This window comes from Engystomops pustulosus, chromosome 7 (assembly GCF_040894005.1).
Source record: "Engystomops pustulosus chromosome 7, aEngPut4.maternal, whole genome shotgun sequence".
NCBI classification, from domain to species: domain Eukaryota; kingdom Metazoa; phylum Chordata; class Amphibia; order Anura; family Leptodactylidae; genus Engystomops; species Engystomops pustulosus.
In genome coordinates this window covers 60,258,416-60,273,612 of record NC_092417.1, presented here as the reverse complement: position 1 = coordinate 60,273,612, position 15,197 = coordinate 60,258,416, and the positions used below count along the sequence as shown (strand labels likewise).

The window sequence follows — 15,197 nt, the reverse complement described above, 5'->3', positions numbered from 1 at the left end:
CTGTAATAAAGGACAATCCACTATGTGCGATTTATTCTACTGGTACTAACTTTGAGCCCAGGTTTCAAGTGTGACTGTTACTTTTGCAACAACCAATAGCTGCGCACTGTGCCTATACAGTGGGATACGTCACTCAGAGACCCCCCAGGATGTTTAGTGGCCAGAAGGAGGCAACAACTATGCCCTTGTCTGCCACTATTTGTCAATGCATACGCTAAGCCAGGGGTAGGGAACCTATGGCTTGGGATGGCTCTTTTGTTGGCTGCATCTGGCTCTTAGACAGATCTTTGATAAATAGTGATGGCTGCTGTTTGTGTCTTAGACTGATCACTGGACACAGGCAGCGATGTTACCGCTGCCTACGTCCTTTGTACGACCCAGGCACCATCGCCGCCATCTTCTAAGCCTGGGTCAAAAGCGGGGGGGGGGGGGGGGGGTTATGAGGAGATGGCTGCAGGGAGCGCTGGTAAATGAATATTCTTTTTTTTTTGCTGTGACTACTATCTACTGGGGGGCATGTGCTGTGGCTACCTATCTACTTGGGGGCATGTGCTGTGGCTACCTATCTAATGGGAGTATGTGCTGTAGCCACCTATCTACAGGGGGTATGTGCTGGGACTACCTATCTACTGGGAGGCATGTGGTGGGTGTCAGAATTTGGAGTAGTGAACCCCCTGGACAACCACAGACAATGAGCCCGCCCACCAGAGCCCGCCAAAAAGCAGGATGGTCTTGCTACAGCGTGGTACAACCAGGTCATTCCACAGGCACGACTTGTCCACGGTGGCAGCCAAGGTCGGGGTACAGGATCAGTAGGCAGTCTCGTGGTCAGGAACAGGCATACGGTCCAGGCAGACATGATACGAGGTCGGGTAGAAAGAAAGAGGTCAGGGCTGGCAGCAAAGGAGCAGAATTCGGAACAGGTCCGGGATCACAATGGGAGGTCAACACTTGGGAAGGAAACACTGTGGAAAGCTTCCTCGTAGGCATGAAGCACTAAGATCCGATGGGGAATACTGGGAGCCACTGGTCTTTATAGAAACCTGGAAAGTGGGCAGCGCCAATCAGCGGTGCATTGGCCCTTTAAATCCACGAGTGCTGACACGAACGTGCTGGCCAGCCAGGATGGAAGCCAGTGGTGAGTTGAGAGAGCCCGGAAAGGGGCGCCGCCACGGAGAAGGGCATGGGTGTGCCTGCAATCTGAGACCTAGATTGCAGGGGAACCCGAGACACTGGGACTACTTATCTACTGGAGAGCATGTGCATATGGTACGGCTCTTACGCAATAACATTTTAAAATATGTGGCGTTCATAGCTCTCTCAGCCAAAAAGGTTCCGGACCCCTGCGCTAAACATATACATCGGGTGCCTACCGACGTGTACGCTTAGTGTATACAAATAATGTCATGTGAAACCAGCCTTATTTACAACCACCCCTTTTTTCTAAATCACATTACATAGCAGCCAGACGTCTTCTAGATCATTGTTGGGATACAATTAAATTTACAAAACCATTAATGCAGTTGCTAAGTAAATTCATAGCATCTAAAGTGGCCTATAAACAAGTATTATAGTCCTGTGGTTCCTTACTAATAGCCTTTCTTTCCTTATGATTCAGAAGCAGAGCCCTCCCTATAAATCAACAATCCTAATTTACAAGAGTAAACATCACTTATAACAAGAAGCATTGGCATTATGGCAGTTGTTAGCTATTAAGTCTGAATTTTCTTGGTGTGATATTTAGTAAATCAATAGTACTGAAAGCTGTAAATGGATTTCTTTTCTTAATGTTCAAGGTAATTTACAGAAGCATTAAGATTCTTAACAAGCATTACTTGAAGGCGTATATGACTTTCCATTTTACTGGCAGCTGTGCCAATAGTCACTAAACACTTTTAGCTACTTAGCATTGTATCCAGTGCACTGCTTTACTAACCCTAATTCAATTGTACAAAACCTTTGTGTTTTTAAAAATAGTTTCTAACCTGCCGTGTTCATTATGGTCATAATATAATTCTATTATACTGTGTACATAGATACTAAACCTTCCAACATGACCTGACCACTGGACATGACCATAATACAATCATATTATACTATGTACATAGATACTACACCTCCCAACATAACCTGACCACTGGACATTACCATAATACAATCCTATTATACTATATACATAGATACTACACCTCCCAACATGACCTGACCACTGTACATGACCATAATACAATCCTATTATACTATATACATAGATACTACACCTCCCAACATGACCTGACAACTGTACATGACCATAATACAATCCTATTATACTCTATACATAGATACTACATCTCCCAACATGACCTGACCACTGGACATGACTATAATACAATCCTATTATACTATATACATAGATACTACACCTCCCAACATGACCTAACCACTGGACATGACCATAATACAATCCTATTATACTATATACATAGATACTACATCTCCCAACATGACCTGACCACTGGACATGACTATAATACAATACTATTGTACTGTATACATAAATACTACATCTCCCAACATGACCTGACCTCTGGACATGATCATAATACAATCATATTATACTCTATACATAGATACTACACCTCCCAACATGACCTGACCACTATACATTACCATAATACAATCCTATTATACTATATACATAGATACTACACCTCCTAACATGACCTGACCACTGGACATGACCATAATACAATTCTATTATACTATATACATAGATACTACACCTTCCAACATGACCTGACCACTGTACATGACCATAATACAATCCTATTATACTATATACATAGATACTACATCTCCCAACATGACCTGACCACTGTACATGACCATAATACAATCCTATTATACTATATACATAGATACTACACCTCCCAACATGACCTGACCACTGGACATGACCATAATACAATCCTATTATACTATATACATAGATACTACACCTCCCAACATGACCTGACCACTGGACATGACCATAATACAATCCTATTATACTATATACATAGATACTACACCTCCCAACATGACCTGACCACTGGACATGACCATAATACAATCCTATTATACTGTATACATAGATACTACATCTCCAAACATGACCTGACCACTGGACATGACTATAATACAATACTATTGTACTGTATACATAAATACTACATCTCCCAACATGACCTGACCACTGGACATGACTATAATACAATCCTATTATACTATGTACATAGATACTACACCTCCCAACATGACCTGACCACTATACATGACCATAATACAATCCTATTATACTATATACATAGATACTACACCTCCCAACATGACCTGACCACTGGACATTACCATAATACAATCCTATTATACTATATACATAGATACTACACCTCCCAACATGACCTGACCACTGGACATGACCATAATACAATCCTATTATACTCTATACATAGATACTACACCTCCCAACATGACCTGGCCACTATACATGACCATAATACAATCCTATTATACTATATACATAGATACTACACCTCCCAACATGACCTGACCACTGGACATTACCATAATACAATCCTATTATACTATATACATAGATACTACACCTCCCAACATGACCTGACCACTGTACATGACCATAATACAATCCTATTATACTATATACATAGATACTACACCTCCCAACATGACCTGACCACTAGACATGACCATAATACAATCATATTATACTATATACATAAATACTACACCTCCCAACATGACCTGATCACTGGACATGACCATAATACAATCCTATTATACTATATACATAGATACTACACCTCCCAACATGACCTGACCACTGGACATGACCATAATACAATCCTATTATACTATATACATAGATACTACACCTCCCAACATGACCTGACCACTATACATTACCATAATACAATCCTATTATACTGTATACATATATACTACACCCCCAACATGACCTGACCACTGGACATGACCATAATACAATCCTATTATACTGTATACATATATACTACACCTCCCAACATGACCTGACCACTGGACATGACCATAATACAATCCTATTATACTGTATACATAGATATTACACCTCCCAACATGACCTGACCACTGGACATGACCATAATACACTCCTATTATACTATATACATAGATACTACACCTCCCAACATGACATGATCACTGGACATGACCATAATACAATCCTATTATACTGTATACATAGATACTACACCTCCCATCATGACCTGATCACTGGACATGACCATAATACAATCCTATTATACTGTATACATAGATACTACACCTCCCAACATGATATAATAATACAATTCTATTATATTCTACAACTCTCAAATAGACCAATGAACATTGCAATTATATAATTCATTTAGACTCTTTGCATAAGTCACTAAAAGCCCTAGAGTTCTACCAAAATTAGATGGGTGCAATTCCACACTACAACTCTAAAAGTAATCAATAATATGCAAGACACACTTACTTACAATTGACTAAAAGTTCAGTGCTCCATGGTACAGTCGCTGCAATGACCTTGATCCTGGGGCAGTGTGTATTAAGTACATTAAGGAGAAGGATCTGTGCAAAGTACATTTTTATTGGGGTTGCTGTGCTAAATAGTTTTATAATTAGGGCAATTTGATAAATTAATATTAGGGTGGACTGTGCCAAGTAAAGTTATAATGGAGGTGATGTTCTAAACTAAATTGATGAGGTGTATCCTGTCCTTACTATATACAGTCAGGGGACACTATAATAATTTATTTAAAGAATTAATATCCTGTAGTATATACTATAATATATTGCTTGGTCACCGTATTTGATTTAGTATATGCAGGGGGCTAATTGCAGTTTTGAGGGGTAAATATTACTTAGGAACAGAGTCTGGGACATAGGTGTAATTCCAGGGACACTATGCTGTGACGGTGATGTTTTTGGGAACAGAGTGTGAAGATGTGCTCCAAAGGCTGAATCACCAAGGCAAGGAGTCATGGCTAGGAGAAGTTAACTTCATTATGTTCTGTACCTGATGGAGAATAATTACCCCAGGATGAAGAGCAGGATGGACCAGGCTAGCACAAAGGGAGAACTTGACAGCTGATACCCAATTTAAAAAGAACTAATGGCTATGTCTGCTTGATGGCCACCTAATGTGCAGTACTTTCATTGCTGCTATATACTTATATGTAGAAATTCACAGCTGGTATATATTTATGTGTGCAGTATATTCATCTTTGACATATATATGTATATACACATATATTTAAATGTGAGAGAAATACTTATCCTTGCTGTATTTTCATTGCTGATATATATTAAGCAATTGGTGTGGTATTTTTATTGCTGGTATATATAGCATTTAGTGCATTCATTGCAGATACATATTTATTTGTGCTGTATTTTCATTGGTAGTATATATTTATCCATACAGTATATCCATTTCTGATAAATATTTATGTGTTCAGCCTATGTACTGCAGGTTCCTATTTTTATGTGCGCTACATTTACTGGTTGTAGACCTATTTGTAAATGATCCAATAGCAGATGGCCTCTTAGATTTCTTCCTGATAATTTCTAATGGTGGAAGGGTGCCATTTTATTTTTCTCATTGGGTAACAAAAAGGCAAGAATTGGCCCCGATTCTTTTGTATTTTGCTGCTATTGATTTTAGGATGTGGGAAACTGGGAAGTTTTGTTTGATTTCCTAGGGCACCAACATCCTAGCTCTGATAAACACATCCCCTACATGACCTGATCATGACTTTGGTGCAATATCCCACCTCGCTCCTGGTTCTCTCATATTACTTTTTAAACAGAAAAAGTTATAGCTTTTTCATATGGAGGAGTGAAACGTGGAAATATAGAAAGGGAACTTCTTCTGAAGGGGTTAATACTGGGCTACTATTGTGCAAGAAACACAATTAAGACCATGCCCACCCTTGTTGACCAAATCCAGAAATTATCAGGCAATAATATATATAAAAAAAATGTCTCCACATGCAAATAAAGTGTTTTGTACTAGTGTTCTGATTCTTGACATATGAAAACAAAGAATCACCTGGTTCTCAAGCTCCTACATCCATGGTGTAACTTTCACATCCTTTTAACTAAAATTGTATAACTTTTTATCATACAAATATTAAACAATCCCTTTCATATTTACACCATTCAAGACCTTATGTTTGAGCAGAGGGCAGCTACAAAGAAAATTCCTTCTATGGGACCCAGGATGTCTAGTGCAAAACAGACAACAAACTGAACTGAATAGCCATGGCATTATGTTTTATCACTACCTGAAGTGGAGCTACAGAGATTACAAAGACACTTACAGGTTTGGTCAAACATCTCCTGTTCCTGTTATTTTCAAAAATGCCTTTATTAACCCGTCCCCGACCGCCCACTAACGAAAGACGTAGACGAGTCTCATCGCTGCAGTTTTCTTCTGCTCCTGTGCTAACCCCGGAAGCAGGACCAGGTATCCAAATGTTGGCGACAACCTGAGACTCTAGGGCAGTGATGGTGAACCTTGTAGCGGCTGAGTGCCCAAACTGAACCCAAAACCCCCCTTATTTGTTGCGCAGTGACAACCAAAAATTAAAGCAGTAACTTATTGCTCCCTGTTCAACAATTTCCAATTGGCCTCCTGAGGTAGAAAGATGGAAAATGTTCGTCATTTTAGCTTCTTTCCAGTGTCCTTCTATATACAGAGAATTGTAAGGCCAGCAGGAGGTTCTCCAAAGATAATTCGCCCCCTGCCTACTCATGCTCCCTCTTCCTACAGTCCCAAGTAGCGAAGTAAGTATCAAAATATGACTGAAAGCCGCATCTTTTAAGTTGCTTGGAACTGGAGGAAGATTCTTTGAGTCCTGTCTGGTGCGCTGGGGCGCCACCACTGCTCTAGGGAGAAGGGAGATGCAATTTATTACCGCTTCTCCCTTCTCCACTCCTAGTAGCATCACGCTGAAGTAGCATGATGTACAGAGGAGGAGAGCTGGCATTGCCGCCAGCAATACAGACCCGGCTGTAGGGGTGAATCAGATCCATACCCAGTCCAGATCTGATCCAACTGCTGCAAAATCCCCAAAAAATGTTTTAGAAAATGTAAAAGCATGTCCCCCAGGGGTCTTTTATGACATATAAAAGGGGGGGAGGGAACATATAAAGTTAAAACACACATACACATATGGACCCACCATAAAGAGGTCCCCGTGAAGTGGTTGGTGGGCTTATACAATTTGATCAAAATGTAACTAAGTACCTCGAGTTCGTTATATAATTAGCCTAGCGGCAGTAGATCATTGTGTGGTATGTGGATGTGAGGTCCAGTTTTTTTTCTCTCCCCATGTTGGTTTAGTATATTCTATCCCTTCATTTATTCAGTTTTTCCTGGTACCAGCACTCCGTCCCATTCGACCCAGGTGTTTTTAAATTAGCAGGAGACTGCATATAGGGGCCGCCTATTTGCTCTCAGATAGTGGCTGAGACCACATGGAACAGTGAGTATTCAACACCTGTTCACACATGGTGAGCCTTTTTTCCTGTTTACATGGTGCGGTATTGCATGGCATCTGCTGCTTCTGTGGTGCGGTGCTGGTGGGGACCCGGGCCCTGAAAAATTATAATTTTAACTATCCCTATGTGTCAAAAAACATGCTTCATAAGTAGAATCAATCAAAATCAATAAATATAGTAGAGTAACCACATAAACGAAACTGTGCATATTTAAACCAGCAGTGCCTTATATCTAAAACAGTTGTGACCCCTGAAAATAGCTGTGGTCTCTTGGTGGTGAGCTGCAGTATCAAGCCCAACCATCAACAAGGGTGGCAGTGTTCCTGGAATAATAGAAGGCCATTATTTCTAAAGCATACACACGCGGTCTAATGGAGATGCTCTATCTCCCCTCTGCGATATTCATCTGTAGATTCACGGTTATGACTACACTATTACATATTCTTTTGTTCTATTTTAGATCTATTTCCCAAGGCAATGGAAAGAAACAGATGTTATCTACATTTGTGAACAGATGCAAAGTGCAGAATGTTAAAAAAAACCCACAATGAACTTGATAAACCTACAAAAACCTGATTAACTTCTCAAATAGCTATTTTGCAAATACCGTTATTCCAGGGGGTACAAATAAACGTGGCTCTAATGTCTGGTGTTCCACTAGAGGGCAGCACTATCATGTCATGTCTGGGGCAAAGGGCATTGAAGTGCATTGTTTGTCTTTTGTATTATATATATTTAACTGTGGGATATATTTTTCAGGAGCCCCTTAACCGACATTACATGCATGTGTCATAAAAAGAAACATGGACTTGTGTGAGTTTGTGGTAATGGAGTTGTCGTTAAAAAGTTGCTTAGTTGTTTTTTTCACATTCAATTTAAGGCGTATTAAAAGTAGAATATTGGTGGACGTAAGACAGGTGAAGATCACAAAAATGATATACAGGCAGTACCCTACTTAAGAACAACCGACTTAAAGAGGACCCCTATTTACAAACAGACCTCTGGTAATTGGTAATTTACTGAGCTTTAGCCCTAGGCTACAATAAACAGCTGTAAGAGTTATTAAAGGTGTCTGCAATAAAGCTTTATTGTTAACCCTGGTTCTTATGACAATCCAACATTTTTAAAATCCCAGGGACCCCAAAAAAATTTGTCTGGAGTAACAATTAAAAAATATACAGTTCTGACTTACATTCAAATTCAACTTAAGAACAAACCTACAAAACCTTGTACGTAACCTGAGGACTGCCTGTACCTGATTAACGCGCAATTTACTTTGTGACCACATTTATTTTTACCACATGTGATGCACACAGCATTATCTGGTGATATGTGACTGTTTAACATGTGTTACGGGCATATCTGCAGTGTAGCACTAGCCCCAAAGTGACTCTCCTGGATTAAAAACATTTTGTTCTTTTAGTTGGAATCTTTGAAGCCATAATTTTAAGCCACTTACACAGATACTTTTACAGTATAGTGCAGTTTTACCATGTTGCAGATGTTGCACTTGGAAGGGACCCAATGATCAGTCAGACATATAAGTGACACAGGTCCCTTAAATAAAACAGTATAGTTAGGAGACCGTGTTACAGATTCAATTGTCATCCCTAAAATATCATCAGATGTGACATTTGATGATGGCTCCATTGCATCCTAAGGACATATACTGTACACAGCACTCAGGGAGGATGCAGGTCAAATAGCAGCTGCATTAACAACTAATTAAGGAGAACACATATGTGTGGGATACTTCATTGGCATACCTCTATTCTACACCAAGATCTTAATTAAAATTTCCGTTACTATCAACTACAAATCTATTTACATAAAGAGCCTCTTGTTACATCTTCTAAAGTTGTAAAATATAACCCGAACATTTAACAGGAGTGAATACGCACCGTTAAAGGAAGGGAGCAAACTGAAAAAAGGATGGTCATCACTGCTAAAAGGATTAGATGATCTAGCGCCTCCATTCCAGACTGCTTTTCAAATTCAACCTTGGGTCCAACTTTGAGAGAGTTCCTGTGGGTCTGAGTTTGATACATTTGGTAAAGAAGTCTCATGGTACCCACATTACAGATGATGATAGTAAGAACCAATATTCCCATAACTGTACCATACAGTAAAGAATATGCAAGAACTTTAGGCTCCGAGCCCTCCACAGTCATTTGTATAAAGCACCAGGTCCCTGGACAATACTGTTCAAATTTCCCAATTCCAAAGAACGGCATTGAACAGAAGGCGGCACTGAAGATATATACTATCACCGGCACTAGCAAAGCTGATTTTTTTGTGATGTGCATATGGTAAAAAAATGGATTTGCCAACGCAATCCAACAATCCAGGGCCATCGCCAGAAGAATAAGCATTGGAGCCAACCCAAAGAAAATCATGAAGAAACTGAAGATGTTACACAGGGTCCGATCCTTACCCATCTCCACCAGAGTTTGGTTTTTGGAGTAGGCAGCAGACACCATGGGGCTCACTAAACATTTGCCCAACAGGTTGGTCACAGTCAGACCAGTAACCAAGATGTAAAATACAGAGGCTTTCTTCCTTGAGTGTAACTTGTGTTGCCATAGGATGAAGAGGGCAATGATATTTCCTAGTAGACCTGCAGAGAACAGCAAGGAGCTGGGTATCACTGAATAATCCCCTTGAATGGCACGGCTGTTAGAACATGGGTAAAGCTCCATGTGAAAAATCCGTATAAAGCTAAAACTTGTCCAGGAGCCAATACAGTGCAAAAGCCAAGGTCTTTAAGATCTGAACTACTTATCTGTCCGAAGTCTGGTTTTCTTTAAGTGTGGTTTAGCTCCCAGGATATCTAAAAGAGGAGGAGAGTAACAATTGACATGTAAAATAAGGCATGAGTGAGGCGTATCCTATTCCGCTTTCACTGGACTGAAGCCAACTCAGTAGAGTTTACAAAGAGGAAGTGTTGTAAATCTAACCAGGCACGTTTCATTGAGCACTCTGAAAACTGTAATAATGGATCGAGATATTACAGACCCTACAGAGGCTCTGTTCTGCCTGTGGTTTTCTTATAATGGATATGCAAATCAGTCTGCATATGCGCTGTGCAGAGGTCTGATCGGCAGTTATGACATAGGCATAGTATTAATCACAGACAGAAAACTAGGAAGCAAATCTGTAAGCAAATATAGCTAGTATAGCTTTACCGCAGTGAACTGACTGGCCGATTTGCATATCCATAAAACTGTGATTATCTCTGCAATATTCCATCCCTTTGAAGCCACAAAAGTATTTTTTGTTCAATGCTGGGAATAGGAATTTCAATGCCCTAGGTAAACAATAAAAATGTATCCACCCACAAGCAATACAATTCATAATGATAATGTCATTGGTACAAAAGAGAATAAAGGGAACCTGATGCTATTACCAAAAGAAGCATCAATTACTGATAGGCTTCACATTTTAACAATGTTAAAGTGTAACTCTGACTTCAAAATGGTTTTGCCAAATTGTCTAATATGATTGTCCCTCTCAAAACAGAACTCACAAGCGTATTGTGATTCTCACCTTTTTTCTTCTGTTATTGCATTTTTCTGTTTTGAAGCAACTTGTCGGAAATCTACTTTAGCAACTGAGAAGTGGCCAGAGACTAACCTCTTCCTGTCTTCGCCCTAAAGAGCGATCAATTATATGCTGCCCATAGTTCCCATGATGCTTAGTGGTCTCTCCTCAAGTAACTTTAGCATTGAGAATCAAACAAGTAAATCCACTAACCTCAGTATAGTGTATACATACAGGATCTATTTAAAGAAAAGCCTGGCAGCCTGCTTACATTGGAGCAGAATGGAGCATGGAATAAGAAGTAGAAGCCAGCCATAAAAATTGTTGCGTGAAGTATATAGTGTGTGATCTGGGTGAACAGCTCTCCTGCTGTGCAGATTATGTTCAGGGAATGGAAGATGGCAGTGGCCTGTCCCATGGGCCCCAGTTTGTTCATATGACTAGGGTCCTCCAGCATCCAAACCAACATGTGGCAAAATGTTAGGACTTAAAGGGGTACTCCAATTACATCAAATTAATGTAATTCTTTTTATGATAAAAAGTTATACAATTTTCCAATATACTTTCTGTATCAATTCAGTTTTCTAGATCTCTGCTTGCTGTCCTTTTATAAAAAGCTTCTATGTTCCCTACTAGTGGACAGAAATCTGACCATGGTGACACAGGTATACAGATCGTTATAACACACAGCACAGGAAGGCACACTAGGACTCACGCCAGGAATCGAAGGAGCTGGCACATGGATCAAGTACTGAGCAACGGACTGGCACACGAATCAGGATACACAGGAACGCAGGATACACATAAATGCAGGATACGCAGGATATGCAGGAACGCAGGATACACAGGGTCTTTCTCTTCAGGGGATGGCTTGAAGATCCGGCAAGGGACACAGGAAAGGGCAGTAATTTATGGCAGGCCAGCGCCAATTATCGGCGTGCTGGCCCTTTAAATCTTTGCGAGCCGACGTGCGTGCCCTTCAATACGGGGACGCGCACGCCGAACTGTGGGAGCCGCAGAGACCAACACTGGAGCCAGGAGAGGTGAGTTCAGCTGGGCACCAGGGGCACACGGAGGGACACGGGTGCACAGAGCACCTGTGACAGCCCACCCCCTTCGGCCTCCCCCTCTTCTTCTTGGTCCCAGGAAACCTCTGGGGAAGAGTCCGATCCAAAATGTTCTCTTTGGGCTCCCAGGATCTCTCCTCAGGCCCGAACCCCTTCCAGTCTACAATCCGCCTCAGGAGCAGGAGGAGGGGATTGCTGGGAGAAGCGGGTTAAGACCACTGGCTTCAGGAGTGAGACATTGTAGGCCACTTGATTAATGCGCTTAATTACCACAAAGGGACCAAGGATTCGGGAACCAAGTTTGTAGCTGGGTATCTTAAGCCGGACGTATCTGGAGGATAACTATACTTTGTCACCAGGAGAGAAGACAGGAGGAGCTTGACGTTTCTTATCAGCCTGGGTCTTGGTATGGTCTGTAGCTCATAGAAGGGACTGGTGGGTCTGGTCCCAAATAGACTTGAGGTCCTTCACCAGAATCTCTACTGCAGTGACATCAGAGAGAGTAGACAGTGGAAGAGGAAGGCGAGGAATCCATCCATAGACCACAAAGAACGGAGCCGAGCCAGCAGAACCCAAATCCAGGCAATTGTAGGAGAACTCAGCCCAAGGTAGTAGGGTAACCCTGTTGTCTAGACGAGCTGAGACGAAATGGCAGAGGTAGCAGCCCAAAGTCTGGTTCACCCTCTCTACTAGGCAGAAGAAAGGTCAACGTTGACCTGCAGCTGGAGACACAAGGAACGCCAGAATTTGGACACAAACTGGACTCTGCGATCAGGCGACAATACCGGAAAGTTCAGCCAGTATCTGATGTGGCTCCTTGGTGGGGTCCACGGCCGGATCTTAATGTCAGGGCAGTGAGTCTGTGGACCCTCTGGACCACCGTGGCAGATGGTACTAGCCAACACCTGGGGCCGGAGTCTAAGTGGCACCTGGTCTTCACCAGAGCCTGCCACAAAGTGGGATGGTCTTGATGCGGCATGGTATCACCAGGTCATTCCACAGGTGCGACTAGCCCGCGGTGGCAGCCAAGGTAGTAATGCAGCAGACAATCTGTACCCGGAGAGACATCAGGAGAACAATATAGGAAGGCACACTAGGACTCACGTCAGGAGCTGGCATATGGATCAGGAACACAGCAACGGACTGGCACACGGATCAGGATACACAGGAATGGAGGATGCACAGGAATGCAGGATACTCAGGAAAGCAGGATACGCAGGGGCTTTCTCTTCAGGGGATGGCTTGAAGATCCGGCAAAGGTCACAGGAAGGGGCAGGAATTTATGACAGACTAGGGTCAATTATCGGCACGCTGGCTCTTTAAATCTTTGCGAGTAGGTGACGGGGACGCGTGCTGAACCGCGGGAGCCACAGAGACCTCACCTAGGAGAGGTGAGTTCTGCTGAAATAGGAATACCCCTTTAAGTATTACACTACGGGTTGCGTCTGGCACCGTGTGGGCATGCGGGCAGGAAGAGGAGAAGACAGAGCTGTGAAGAGATGGAGCTGGAGGCAAGTATACAAACCCCCAAAACCCAAGCCCTTTATGAAGATCCACCATTGGTCAGGGACCGGGCTGCACAAAATAGCTTCAAGTTAAAAAAAATGGGCATATGGCAACATCTTGGGTAAACTAAAGTTTGGTTTCCCATAGATAAGCAGCACAACCAGGGAATACAGCTAGTGCAGGGACAGGCTAAACTGAGGAGAATAGCAAAGAACCTGGTGGGCATAGGTAATCAAAGTAATAGGAAAAGTCCTACATCACAAGAGCTATTGGATTATGAAAAAACCCTTCAGCTCACATTTGATAGTTTAAAGACAGCAGGCACAAGTGCTAGAGTCCTACTGGGTGGCTTTCTCCTTCCTTTTTTCCAAACAGAAAACACATAGTACAAATATATTTATATATCAACATATGTAAACAACAGAGAACACAGAGAAGCTCTTCATACAGTTTCCCCTCTGCTTCTGATGATAGTTCACACTAAATAGATGACAATGGGTCCATTGGAAAGTTACACGCATCACCAGACCATAAGAATGATAACATCAAAATATGTACAGGAGTTTGCACGCCAGGGAACAATGGTAGTGATGAGTGGACCTGACTTCTAGTTTGGCTAGTTGCTATGAGCGGTTATTTGCCGTATTGGCTGTTTGACTGCCAATCTGGTAATACGCCCGGGTCAGGCAGTCGACCAGAGAAGTGAAACTTGATGTCGGGTCTGCTTTTTCTTGCTAGGGGCAACCAGTCCTAGCATCAAAAACAGGAATTGAAATGATAATGGTTAGATTATACTTCTGTCTGTGTTAGGGGACCCACTTCTGGTTTTAGCTAATTAATGCAGATGTAAAATAATGACCAGAATACTGCGCACATAGCTTAACCCCCTAATGACAGGATAAATATAATGACCGGCACCGCATTCCAGTGCTTTGTCTGGCAACGTGCTCCCACCCTCCACTCCCCGCACACCTCCGCTCCTGGTTTTCCCCTCAGCTCCTGCCCCGCCACCCATGCTCCCCTCTTTATACTACATGGCGGCCCACTGTATGCATTTTATACTACATGGCGGCACGCTGAATTAATTTTGTACTACATGGTGGTACACTGTATGCATTTTATACTACATGGAGGCACACTGTATGCATTTTATACTACATGGAGGCATGCTGTATGCTTTTTTTTCTACATGACGGTATGCTGTATGCATTTCATACTACTTGGCGGCACTCTGTATGCATTTTATACTACATGGCGGCATTCTGTATGCATTTTATGCTACATGGTGGTACGCTGTATGCATTTTATACTATGTGGTGCCATGCTGTATGCATTTTATACCTGATCGCGGGTGTTAGCGGTGGGTGTCGGCTATAATACACAGCCTGCAACCGAAGCTTCTGGCACAGTTCAGAAGCTGATGCCAGAAGCAAGCCTCCATGCACCGTCAGTTTTTTAATGCCGCCAACAGCTTTGCCAGCGGCGATCAAAGGGTTAACACTAGAGATGAGC

General features: G+C 42.0%; 1 protein-coding gene across 1 annotated transcript in view; it reads right to left on the bottom strand.

The window, feature by feature from the left end:
* Positions 1-10,549, bottom strand: part of PTGDR (prostaglandin D2 receptor) — a 47,946-nt gene extending 37,397 nt beyond the window's left edge. The window contains exon 1 of the mRNA XM_072116108.1: positions 9,474-10,549. Coding sequence (XP_071972209.1) covers positions 9,474-10,271 — 798 coding nt within the window. The 5' untranslated portion in view covers positions 10,272-10,549. The remainder of the gene's footprint in view (positions 1-9,473) is intronic.
* Positions 10,550-15,197: the final 4,648 nt, after the last annotated feature.